This window comes from Abramis brama (assembly GCF_963993115.1).
Source record: "Abramis brama genome assembly, chromosome: 17".
NCBI lineage: Eukaryota > Metazoa > Chordata > Actinopteri > Cypriniformes > Leuciscidae > Abramis > Abramis brama.
Genome location: NC_139979.1, coordinates 21,815,268 through 21,828,445, shown reverse-complemented (window position 1 = coordinate 21,828,445; position 13,178 = coordinate 21,815,268). Strand labels below are relative to the sequence as shown.

Genomic DNA, 13,178 nt, shown 5'->3' with positions numbered 1-13,178 from the left:
GCGTCACGATGTCACACCTCGGTTACATTTACATTTACATTTAGTCATTTAGCAGACGCTTTTGTCCAAAGTGACTTACAAATTAGGACTAAATTAAGTGAGTCATCGTGAAGAGGCAAGAAACAACGCAAGAAGTGCTCAAAATACAAAGTTCAGGCATTGTTCAGAGTAGCATAAGCCCGATAAGCGAGGGTTTAAAGGAAAAAAAAAAATATATATATATATACAGTATATATATATATATATATTTTTTTTTTAGGTTAAGTGCTCATGGAAAAGATGGGTTTTCAGCTGTCTTTTGAATGTTGCCAGGGATTCTGCATTCCGGATGAGGGTGGGGAGAGCATTCCACCCTCGGCTGAGATGCTCGGCTGGCAAGTGACGCTGCACGTCAAGAAAGGCGCCGTGAAGTTGAGGAAGAGGACGAACGCCATGCTCAGCTGACAAGTAACGCTGTGCGGCTGAAAAGGCGCTGTGAAGTTGAGGAAGAGGACGAACGCCATGCTTGGCTGACAAGTAATGCTGCGCGGCTGAAAAGGCGCCATGGAGCTGAGGAAGAGGACGAACGCAGTGCTCGGCTGGCAAGTTACGCTGCACGGCTGAAAAGGCACCGTGAAGCTGAGGAAGAGGACGAACGCCGTGCTCGGCTGGCAAGTGACGCTGCACGTCAGGAAAGGCGCCGTGAAGCTGAGGAAGAGGATGAACGCAGTGCTCGGCTGGCAAGTAACGCTGCACGTCAGGAAAGGCGCCGTGAAGCTGAGGAAGAGGACGAGCGCAGTGCTCGGCTGGCAAGTGACGCTGCACGGCTGAAATGGCACCGTGGAGCTGAGGAAGAGGACGAACGCCGTGCTCGGGTGGCAAGCGACGCTGCTCACCATGCTAACATGAGAGATAAGGAAACACCTGAGATACGAGCGGATCGCCAGATGCATGCTATTGGTGGTGGTTGAGGAGATTCCCCCATCTATGTAAAGCGCTTTGAGGTCTCAGAAAAAGCGCTATATAAATGTAACGAATTATTATTATTATGACTGTCAATGACACAACCTTCTGAGAGAGGAGGAGACCCCTCAGCATCACTGTTTGAATGTCCTACATGCTCACATTGTGGTGCCTATGTATGGAAAGAGGAGAGAAAAGGATTCTGCTGCAACTCCGGTAAGATCAACCTTACATATAACGCCACAAATCCCAAGCCTGGCTCAATCCCACCACAGCCTCCAGATGCTATTAAGGACCTTTTCCCTGATCAAAGTTTTGTGAAGCAAGCAAAACAATACAACAATGCGCTGGCAATGGCAAGCATTGGTATTAAAGAGGTAGCTATGCCTGGCTTCAACCCAGGTGTGCGTATACAAGGCAAAGTTTATCATTACATTGCCGGCCCCCTTCCTGAACAAGGTCGCACACCACTCTTTGCTCAGATCTATTTCCACGATCCTGCTCATGAGCTGGAAAACCGTCGAGCCCATGCCTCAAACAGTGATCTGAATGAAGATTTTTTACTGAGGACGCAAGAGGCCATTCACATGTGCAATCCATACGTGCAACAGTTTAAGTCAGCGTTGAGTATGTGACCCAAAATGACAATGACAATGCCAATGAATTGAAAATTGTCCTAACAGCTCGCACACGACGTCATGACCTTCATCATGGCACTGTGAATCTTCCATCACTGAATAGTGACGTGGCTGTCATTGCTCCAGGAGTAAGAACTACACAGCAGTTTGGGAAACTGACTGTCACTCTTCATCTCAGAGGAGGAAGGCTTCAGACAATCGACGCCATGCATCCAGCATATGACCCATTGTCATATGTGCTTCTTCTGCCTCAGGGTTCCCAAGAATACCACACTGAGTTGGCAGGTATCACACCAACATGCTTCTACCGTTACCATCTTCAAGTGCGTGACATTGCTCAACACTTCAATTTGCTGCTTCGTGGTGGGAGACTGACACAGCAGTATGTGATATGATGGCAAAAATTGAGTCACACCGCCTCAACTGGATCCGCCACAACCAGAAGTCTATCAAGGCTGAAAAGTATAAAATCATTGTTGATGCCCTGAATAGTCACTCTGAGATCATTCCTGGACGCCTAACTATCCTGCCACCCACAATTTAAGGATCACCCCGATGGTACGCCAAGGAGTTCCAAGATGCCATGGCCTTGGTACGAATCAAAGGAAAACCTGACTTCTTCCTCACCTTCACTTGCAACCCGAACTGGCCTGAAATCACAGGGTCACTTTTTGAGGGTCAACAGACCAATCAGAGGCCAGACATCATTGCTAGAGTATTTCACATGAAGGTGGAAGCACTCCTCACAGACCTCCTCAAGCGTGACATCTTGGGACACATTGATGCATATGTGATGGTGAAGGAAACACAAAAGAGGCATCATCCACATATACACATGCTCATGACCATGGTAGCCCGCGACAAACCCAGGACCGCCAGCGATATTGACCGTGTCATGTCTGCAGAGATTCCTGACAAAAACACAAATATGGAACTACATTGCATTGTAACATCACACATGATTCACGGTCCATGTGGACAATGGAACAATGCCAGCTCCTGCATCGTATACAAAAAGTGCACCAAAGACTATCCCAAACAATTGAGACAGAACACAAGCTTTTCAGACAACTCCTATCCACTGTACCGAAGACGAACAGAAGGAGCACCTGGTTCTCCCATCATCAAGACCATCAGAGGTGGCGTCAATGTACCTGTCAATAATACATGGGTTGTGCCATACAATCCGTACCTCCTGCTCCGATACAATGCGCATATTAACATTGAAATTGTGTGTGCTGTCTCCAGTGTCAAATATCTGTATAAATATTTGGAGAAGGGACCTGATCAGTGCATGGTGAGACTGGATGTGCCTGATGATGAGACCCGTGAGATACTACGACGTGATGAGGTGAAACGTTATGAGATAGGGCGTTACATAGGGTGACCATATTCCAGGTCATGTCCGGCCGGGATTTCGAGATCGCCCAAAATATCCGCGATTCGGCTTTTGCTTTCTCGTCGCCATTCATTTTGTTTACATGTACACCTTTTGATTCAGTAGTACTGAATTAATTCCGATTGGTTAATCTGAATGTAGTGTTTACATGAACGCTAAACAAGTGATCGGTTGATGTGCGTGTAAGCATTGCTAAGAAAATTCCTGTGTTTTCGTCTCGATCGGGATCCGTGTGAATCAGAATGCATGACCTGCAAAGCTGGCACGTACGTGTCAGTGTCAAATAACGTAATAATGTAAACATAATGAATGGTGACTGTAGAAAGCAAAAGACGAATCCCGAGCATTTTGGGCGATCTCGAAATCCTGGCCAGATATGTCCGGGTAAAACAGGACGTATGGTCACCCTACGTTACATCACTGCATCTGAGGGATACTGGCGCATATACGACTTCCCCATTCAGAAGAAACAGCCACCAGTAAAGATGCTTGCAATTCATCTAGAGGATGAACAGGTCATCATGTTCAATGATGAAGGGGCTGCCCAGAACCTGTTGGACTCAGGGCCACCTGCCACCACACTGACCGCATTTTTTGAAGCAATGTCTCTTCATCTACACATGCGACACATTGTGTACCCAGATGTGTTTCAACTCTTCACATACACACGGAAGAAATTTCAATTGCGTAAAAAAAGACTGAGTTCTCACGATGACCGCATGGCTGACACCGTTGGACGAATTCCAATGATTGCCTTCAACCCTCACACTGCTGAACTATTCTATCTCCGCATCCTTTTGTACCGCGTGCCAGGGCCAACAAGCTTCAAAGACCTCCGACGAGTTGGAGATGTGGTCATGGACACCTATCTGGCAGCTTGCATTGTGTATGGCATTGTTGACAATGACCAAAAAGTAGATTCTGTTATGGAGGAGGCTGCAAATGTGACATTTGGCTCAGCACTGCGTGAGGTATTCGCCAACATGCTAATGTTTGTTCTTAGAGGGGAACACTTGCAGTTCTGGGAAAGGCACAACCATGTGCTGTGTGAAGATTTCATGCACAGGGCCAATGTGAATGAGCCAGATGAATTTATTGTGACTCAAGTGCTACTTGACCTTAAGGACCATGTTGAAAGACATGGTTTTACTTTAAATGGGAACTTTGGCCCTCCTGAGCCTGATCCACTTCACGTCCGGAGTCAAATTCCCCACATCATCCAGCATGAGACTGAGTACAACATAGAGGAACTTCAAACTATCATTACTGACACAGAAAACAGCCTCATTGACGAACAGCAAAAAGTTGTCGAAACAGTGATGGAAAGTGTGGAACAGGGACTTGGAAAAATGATATCGCTTGATGCAAGTGGTGGAACTGGGAAAACATTCATATTGTGCCACATCCTTAACAAAGTGTGTGCACAGGGAAAAGTAGCTCTGGCATTGCAGCTAACCTACTGCCGAAAGGCACAACCTTTCACAGTAGGACAAAATGTCCTCTCATTCTCACTGACGAGTCCACTTGCAGTATGAGTGAACATGACAGCACTGCAACACTCATTAGAATGACACATCTCATGGTTGTGGATGAAGTGTCAATGATGGATCGCCGTGCATTAGAAGCAGCAGATCGTACATTCCAGTGGCTTAGAGGTTCAGACAAGCCATTTGGTGGCATCACAATGGTTTTCAGCGGTGACTGGAGGCAAATCCTTACTGTTGTCCCACATGGTATAGCCAAACCCAGATCATAGGCAGGTGTTTCAAGAGCTCACACCTATGGAAAAATGTTGAGATTCTTCGTCTAACAGAAAACATGAGGATCACTCAAGCTGCTGGAGATCAACAAACAGAAGCAGATTTTGCCAAATTCCTTTTGAACCTTGGTGAGGGGAAAATTCCTGTGGTTCCAGAAGAGGGTGAATTTGCAATTGAGCTCAATGAATCACTATCAATTTCTGGTGAGAAACTCGAGGACATTGTCAATTGGGTATATGATGACATGACAGTCAACATTTCCAATCCAAAGTGGCTATGTGAACGTGTCATACTGTGCCCAACCAACTCTGAAGTTGATAAAGTGAATGAATATATGACAAAGAATTTTCCTGGAGAAGAGCATGTTTGCAACAGTGTGGACACTGCAGAATCTGAGGGTCACCATATGTACCCAACCGAGTTTCTAAATACCCTCTGCCCATCTGGTATGCCTCCCCATCACATCACTTTAAAGGTGGGAATGGTGATCATGCTACTTTGAAATTTCGACCAACAAAATGGACACTGCAATGGATCGAGATACATCATTGAACAAATCCTGCCTCATCTTTTGGTTGCGACTTCTGTGATCGGTGTCAATGCTGGACGCACATTACTCATTCCACGCATCACCCTCATTCCACGCATCACCCTCATCCCATCTGACAACATATTTCCATTCACCCTGCGACGTAAGCAGTTTCCGGTGAGACCCTGCTTTGCCATGACAGTGAATAAGTCACAAGGCCAGTCTTTGCAACGTGTTGGTGTCTTCTGCACAAGAGACCTCTTCAAATATCCACTCTAAATAAATATATACTCCAATGCATCATTATGTCAGTATCAGTATTTGCTTTCTACCATGCACAAATAAAAATGTCACTGACCTTTTGCTGTGTAATTGTAACAATGAGCACTCAAATACACCAAACCAACAATTACTAAAAACACATACAAAAACTGCTTTTGCACGTGTATATTATATATTATATTTCATTCTGGTGCGCTTAACGTTATCGCTACTGTGTAATAGTAGCCTATGCTATTCACCAACTAAACATATCCTATTCAATGCGTTCACAGTCTCTTTCACGGGCACCAAACCAACAATTACTAAAAACACACACAAAAACTAATTTTGCACGGGCATTTTGCACTAGTAATGTGCAAAATGTCAAAATAGCATGTCACAAGTCAAAAATCCATGTATGTATATTACTACTGTGTATTTAACCTGGTTATCTGTGTTCTCAGTTTGGTTCAGGATCTTCACTCTGGACCACTCTATGCGACCAAAATCAGAAATAGTTTATGTCTCTGTATATGTAAGTAAGAGAGTTCTATTTTTATTCTGTATCTATAATACAGCATGCGTCTCTGTAATTATGTAATAGGATTCTTTCTGCAGCTTACATTTTCACCATCGTTTATTTGAGCAAATCAAGAAACTGCCTAACTTACCTTTATCTGTATCCTTAGAATGCTGATGGGAACAAGGTCAAGAAATCAACGTACAAAGTTTTAGATGGCATTCTGTCAAAGTCATACCATATCCCTGATGTTTCAAAGTACAGTCAATCTCATTTTTTATCATAGTAAAATACCTTGTAGTATAAAATTTGTGATGCTTATGAAGATAAATATTAACATGCCGTTCAGTCTTTTAAGATGACACCATTCTGAAACTGCTGTATTTATATCAGCACATATACGTTTTAATTGAATTTCTCCAGACCTGGTGTATGGAAGATTACAGCACATTATAAAGGTGACGAGAAGAATCCTGCCGTGCGTGAATTCAAGGTCCAGAAGTTTGGTAAATGATGTAAAACTAGAAATGGGCGTTCACATATTTTCCTACTTTTATAAATATCTATAAAAATCTTTAATTTACAGATATTGTATTGCATCTAACTCAAATACAATGCATTTTTGTCAGTTCTTCCCAGCTTTGGGGTTTCTGTTCAGTCAGAGAAAGCCTTTCTGCTAGTGAATGCAGAGACATTCACATTCACCATTCAAGCCTCGTAAGTTCACATTCAGATCAAATATCATCAAATAAATAAAGGGATCCTCTTAAAGGGATAGTTCAGCTAAAAGAAGAATTCAGTCATTATTTACTCATCCTATAATAACCCTGCATTAAAGGGGACATATCATGCTAAATCCATTTTTTTAGCCCTTATATGCATTTTGTTGTATATTTGGAGTGTTTAGAAGTACAGAAAAGTTGAAATTATTCTCTTCAGGTGCTTCGTTGATATCTTTATATTCTGTTTTGGTCATATTTTTCAACCTGTTCCGATTTTTCTGTTCTCTATGACGTTTTTTGAACTATTACGTCACAGTATTTGCAGCGGAACTGCCAAATAAGGACATTGACTTCCGGCCCAACACTTCGAGCAATCCGCCATTTTTATTTCTCGCTGCAATTTTGTAGTCCAAGCTAAAGGATGCAGAAGTTACGAAGGGGTAAGTTAAAATGTTCGGTTGTTGGATGTAGTAACCCATACGCTTCATTACACCATCTAATGTAGATGAACTGCCGCGCTTGTGAGCAGAGAGAGAGAGACCCGGTCGCGCGCGCGCGCACTCTCTCTCTTCGGAGCCAGGCGAAAGTGTAAACAAGACTTCACCGTCTCCAAACTAGACGCTGTCTTGCTCTCTCTCCCTCGCACATATTAATCAAAATAAATCGACACGGTGGTAAAAGGTCGGAAGACCAATGTTTCATGTGTAAATACAGTTACACACCATTGCGATACATCCATATGAAGACGTTGTTCTGCAGGTTCGTCGTCTTCATTTTCATCTCGCTCCGGCTCCGACTCTGGCTCGAACATGTAAGGCTGGCTGGACAAGTCTTCCGTTGTTGACATTTTGTTAATATCGTGTAAATAAAACGTTTCTGTGCCGCTAGATAATCGTATCTCCGCTATCAAACTACAAAAATGGCCGAACGGGGTGGAGTTGAACCGAGTGTGGGCGGGGTATGAAGTGTCTCAATTGTATTTAAAGAGACCGCACCAAAACGAGTTGCTCTCAGACGCACATCAGAAAAGGGGTAGAAAAGAGGCCTGTGGAGCTATAATAATGAGGAATTCAGACCCAAGCATTGCAGTTCCGCTTTATATAGACTACAAATGTATGATTTATATGTAAAAAGGAACGATTTAAAAGCATGATATGTCTCCTTTAATGGTATCAGTATGAGCTTACTAAATTTGAGAAAGGAGAATAATACAGTTTTTTTAATGATTTTAAAGATACACCTATGGTAAGGAAATTAACGGCGGTTTCCACTGTCGGTTTGGGATGAAAAAGGATGAGTCAGAGAATAATGCTGGAGAAATTGAATTCATCAAGGGACTGGAGAAAACTGGATCTGTGAGTAGAAACCGTCATCTATTGAAACTCCAAGATGAGTACTACCTGTATACTCATAGATTACTCTTTGATATTCTTTCATTGTGTTTTCCCATTTTTTAGGTGAAGAGCGGCCATGCTGAGATTACAGTTAAAATTTCAGATATCAACCAAAAACTGAATTCAACATTAGATGATTTGGCAGCGACTCGGGCCCAATTCTACATTGCTGTCACAGTTACAGATATTTTAAGTAATCAATCATTGAACAAGACATGACATTTTTTTTTTTAGTTAAATAGACTTGAAAGACTATGGGCCAGATTTACTGACATTGTGGGCTAGCAAATGTAACATCTTTAAACTGTTTTCCAGTTTTAAAAAAATCTGAAGTTAAAAAAAAAATTCCCCCTATTTTTCTTTTGGCTTTAAAAATCTACTGTCAGAATTTACTAAAGACATCCAGTGAAACTTTAGCGATTAAAAGTCGTGTTATTTTTGCGGCTGAACTTTCTCTTTAGGAGGAAAGTCTAGGAGTTTCCCTTTTAAACGCAAGATTTATGGGAGGAGAGTCTTTAAAGGGGTCCTATTATGCCCTTTTACGAAGTCTTGATTTTGTTTTTGTTTTTGTTGTTGTGCTGTGATTGGTTAGCTGGCAATCACATGTGTTGGGATTGGCAGCGCTTAAGCGCGTGTTCGGGAAATATCACAACTCTTCATAACCGCGCTCTATTTAGATGTAAATATTAACGATGGCGTCAATTTTAAATCATTTCAAGCCCGATTCAGACAACAGATGTTTACATCTATCATAGCCACTACATAAAGCTTATTGGAACTGTTAATAGAAAACACAACTGTAACGAAGTTCAGATGTTACGGGAAGAAGGAGGCGGGAACCGGCGAACATTCAACATTTTAATGATAAAAATAAACCAAATACAAAATGAAAGTAAAAGCCAGCAGCCCCTCACGGACAACTGCTGGCCACACAAAACAGAAACAAAACACAACATAAATTCAGGCCTGTCCTCTCTCGCTCTTCACTGTCGTCGCTCCTCCTTTATGCTTCCGCTCCTCCGTGAGAGATTCGAGACCGGTGCGTCTCGCAGGTGCCGCTCATCAGAGTAATCACGCCACCGGCCTCATGCCGCTCTCTCACGGCTCTCGGCCTCGTCCTGCTCGCCACATACCCCCATCGCCCCTCGCAGGCCGGGGGGTACCCACGAGACTGCGCTCTACTCCCCCCCTCCCCCTCCTCCGGGGAGACCGAACACGGCGGCTGCGGTACCTGGGGGTATGGACAGACGAGGCGAGAGAAAAGGAGACGGAAGCATGAGGAGCGACAGAGACGAGAGAGGGGAGAAAAAATAAATAAATTATTGGTCCGGTTCCCACAACGCGCTGCCATCTGGCCCTGCACCAGATGGGCGATCTTCTCCGCGGTGCCTGGCGGTGGCGCTGGATAGCCCTCGGTGGATGGCACGAGGCTCCTCCGCCGCCTGTTGGACGGCGACGGCTCCTCCGGATACGGGCAGACGGCAGGAATCCCCCGTTCCCTGCTCCTCCCCATCATGGCGGACGACAGCAGGCTCCGGCCCACGGTGAACGGCGAACGGCGGCGACTCCTCCTCTCCCTCACGGACGGCAGCCGTCCCTCCAGCACCCAGGCGGCCGGCAGCGAGCTCGTCCATCCCCCCGGCAACTCACTCCAGCGCACCACCTCGAGAGTCCATGGCGACGGACTCTGCTCACCATGCTCGATGGCACCGTGGATTCCCCACAGTGGCGAGGGCTCTTTGACAGCGCGTTCCTCCTTCTTCCCGGGTTTCGGCACCAGTGTAACGAAGTTCAGATGTTACGAGAAGAAGGAGGCGGGAACCGGCGAACATTCAACATTTTAATGATAAAAATAAACCAAATACAAAATGAAAGTAAAAGCCAGCAGCCCCTCACGGACGACTGCTGGCCACACAAAACAGAAACAAAACACAACATAAATTCAGGCCTGTCCTCTCTCGCTCTTCACTGTCGTCGCTCCTCCTTTATGCTTCCGCTCCTCCGTGAGAGATTCGAGACCGGTGTGTCTCGCAGGTGTCGCTCATCAGAGTAATCACGCCACCGGCCTCATGCCGCTCTCTCACGGCCCTCGGCCTCGTCCTGCTCGCCACAACAACTACAAATAATAAGACATACTTACAAGTTGCGATCCATAAACAACAGATTGTCCCGAAAAAATGGGAATGGCTACGTCTTTCAGGAGAAGCTTTTGTACGTATAGCCTGCATTGTACTCTCTTCTGGAAGCTGTTCTATGTAAAATGTGCAGCGCACAGACAAACGTTGAGGTTGTAGTGTTCAGGAACAGTTTTAAAAATCAATTTCTACCTCTCTAAATTCGTCAGCCTTAGGACAAACTTTTTCCGGGGAGTAAAAAACTGCGACAACAACTCTTCCTCTTCTCTAAAGCAGCCCAACATGTCCTCACCCCCTTTGTTTCATGTTCCCGGGGGCAGGGTTTATGTAAATATTAGGGTTTGTGATGTCACCAACCCGGGAAGAAGCTTGTTGTAGTCCCTACCAGCCGTTTGTTGTAGTCTTAAAAAGCTATTTCTGTAAAATAAAATGTCTCCATTTGCATTAAACTTTGAGCGTTGTGACTTTGCAGATGTTGTTTATGCTCAAACAGCAACATTACACACTAACTAAAGTTAAAAAAGTGAAATCATAATCAAGGACCTCTTTAAATAAATCCTGCAATGTGATTTACCAAGGTTTGCGGTAGTCAGTTTACTGGTATTTGTAGCATTATTTAACTTTTAAATAAAACATCTTAATATATTTTGCACCTGAAATGGCTATGTCTGTGTTGTTTAATTGTCATACTGTCATTAGATGACCCAGAGAACTTTCCACTCCCATCTGTACTTTTATGGGATTGTAGTCTTACAGTAATTTGCCATGTTTAGTAAATCTGGCCCCGAAAATGCAAGATTAATAGAACAGACTATTGATTAAACAGAGAAACAAATGTCATTTGTCTGTATGTGCTATGTAATGTTAAGATGCCTAAAGTTCTGGAAATAGTTACAATTTACAATATTTCTTAGTTGATGTTGACTCACTTGACCTAAAAGGACTGTGCACCTCTCATAAGGTGGTGAGGTACAGGAATCAGCAGCTTTCCTTCCCATCGTTTTGAGTCCATACAATGTGGATCTGTCTCGGACAAGATCGTTCTACACTCCTAAATTTTCCTTTCAAGCGGTGGTAAAGAAAACACTTCTATTCATAATACAATGTTCTATTCATAATATAATGATACTGTCAGTCATTGAGGATTATGCTTGCAGTAATTCATAACGGTAGCTTTCACTTTATAATAGTAACATTTTGCAGATGATTTTGTGTTAGTATACCAGTGGTCCCTGTTTTTCACTAGGTCACAGTCCATCACCCAAATGGTTCCCCGGCTGAAGGCGTTCAAGTGAACTTAGATGTCTCAAACACCAATGAAAAGTCAATAATTATTAAAACTAATAAAGAGGGAATCGCATTTCACGCTTTCAACTTGGAAGGAACACCATCTTCCATTTCAATGCAGGTTAAACATCCAAAGAATAAAGCTCTTTTAATACCTCTAAGGCCTGTTTCACACTGCTGGCAAAAGCAGTGCATTTATTTACTATTATGCATTTACTATTATGTATTAAATTTGATTGTGAAACAGGCCTACTTTAAAAAAAAATACTTTCAGTTATCGCAAAAGTATATAATACAATACTACACTATACTGTATATTTTTGACCTATTATTTTAACAGGCAACAGTGGATGGTGTGAAGTCAACAAGAGAAATTCGCCCAGTGAAATCCACAAAGAACAGCTTCCTGTATATGAGTGTGACTAATAAAGTCCTGTCATCAGTGGAGTCTCTAGATGTTACATTTTATGTCAGTGGCAATCCAGTAGATGGGAAAATATATTATATGGTAAGTAATGTATTAAAATTTCATATATTTAAAGTGAATGTTTTTATATACCAGAGAACTCTTGAGAAATATGTGTATCTCTTCAGATTGTCAGCAGAGGCATGCTGAGAACAGCAAGCTCTGTTGCATCAGGTTCTACAGTAAAAATATCCATCCATATCAGCCCAGAGATGATCCCGTCCTTCAGAGTGATCGCCTTTTACTATGACACAGATGGTGACATCATTGCAGACTCAGTGTGGGTAGATGTAGAGGACAGGTGTGAAGGAAAGGTAAGCAGACACTAAAATGCTTTTAAAATATTTTTATATTTTACAATCTTACAATGTTTTAGTAACCTTATGTCAAAATTATACAATACAGTAAAATATTGCCAAATGTTTACAGTTCTGCTTTCCCATCTCCTGTTTAGCTTGAGATAAAACTGAATGGCAATCATAATTATGAGCCAGGAGATTCAGCTGAGCTTGACATTGATGTTGGAACACAGAATGCAAAAGTGGCCTTACTAGTTGTGGACAAAGCCATTTACGCCCTGGGCTCTCAAAACAAACTCACTCCAAAACAGGTGTGTTGCACTAACTAGCACCTATTGGTTTCTGAAAAATCAGATATAGGCCTGCATATAAGATAAACCCAAATTTGTTCTTGAGTTTTTGTTCTTTTACTGTTTCTCATTTTCCTGTACGAAGGTGTTCACCTCCATGCAGTCTTATGATCTGGGCTGTTCATATGGTGGTGGAGAGAACACAGCTGCTGTTTTTAATGACGCTGGTCTGGCCTTCATCTCACACTCGACCACAATCCGTTCAATGATGAGAAAAGGTACCAAATGATGCTAACTCTTCTCTACTTCAATGCTTGAGAAATGGAAAAATGATGGACATTTTCTGTTTTATTTTCAATCTTTGCTTACCATTAAAAAAGGACAGGTACTTATTGCCTTTACATGAACGAGTTGTTACAATGTGCAAATTATATTTTCCACTTCATTGTACTTCTAGGTTTCAGCTGCAAGTCTGGTTTTAGGCGCAACAAACGCTCTACAGATATTCAAACAGAAATGGCTAAAAAAGGTATAGC

At 42.9% G+C, this 13,178-nt stretch overlaps 1 protein-coding gene across 1 annotated transcript in view; it reads left to right on the top strand.

Annotated features, from left to right (window-relative positions):
* c4b (complement C4B (Chido/Rodgers blood group)) overlaps nt 1-13,178 on the top strand; it is a 68,446-nt gene that overhangs the window by 22,962 nt on the left and 32,306 nt on the right. The window contains exons 4-16 of the mRNA XM_084088708.1: nt 5,994-6,064; nt 6,219-6,307; nt 6,473-6,555; nt 6,679-6,766; nt 8,006-8,126; nt 8,229-8,358; nt 11,262-11,374; nt 11,547-11,708; nt 11,928-12,095; nt 12,182-12,367; nt 12,508-12,663; nt 12,788-12,920; nt 13,100-13,171. Coding sequence (XP_083944834.1) covers nt 5,994-6,064; nt 6,219-6,307; nt 6,473-6,555; nt 6,679-6,766; nt 8,006-8,126; nt 8,229-8,358; nt 11,262-11,374; nt 11,547-11,708; nt 11,928-12,095; nt 12,182-12,367; nt 12,508-12,663; nt 12,788-12,920; nt 13,100-13,171 — 1,572 coding nt within the window. The remainder of the gene's footprint in view (nt 1-5,993; nt 6,065-6,218; nt 6,308-6,472; nt 6,556-6,678; nt 6,767-8,005; nt 8,127-8,228; nt 8,359-11,261; nt 11,375-11,546; nt 11,709-11,927; nt 12,096-12,181; nt 12,368-12,507; nt 12,664-12,787; nt 12,921-13,099; nt 13,172-13,178) is intronic.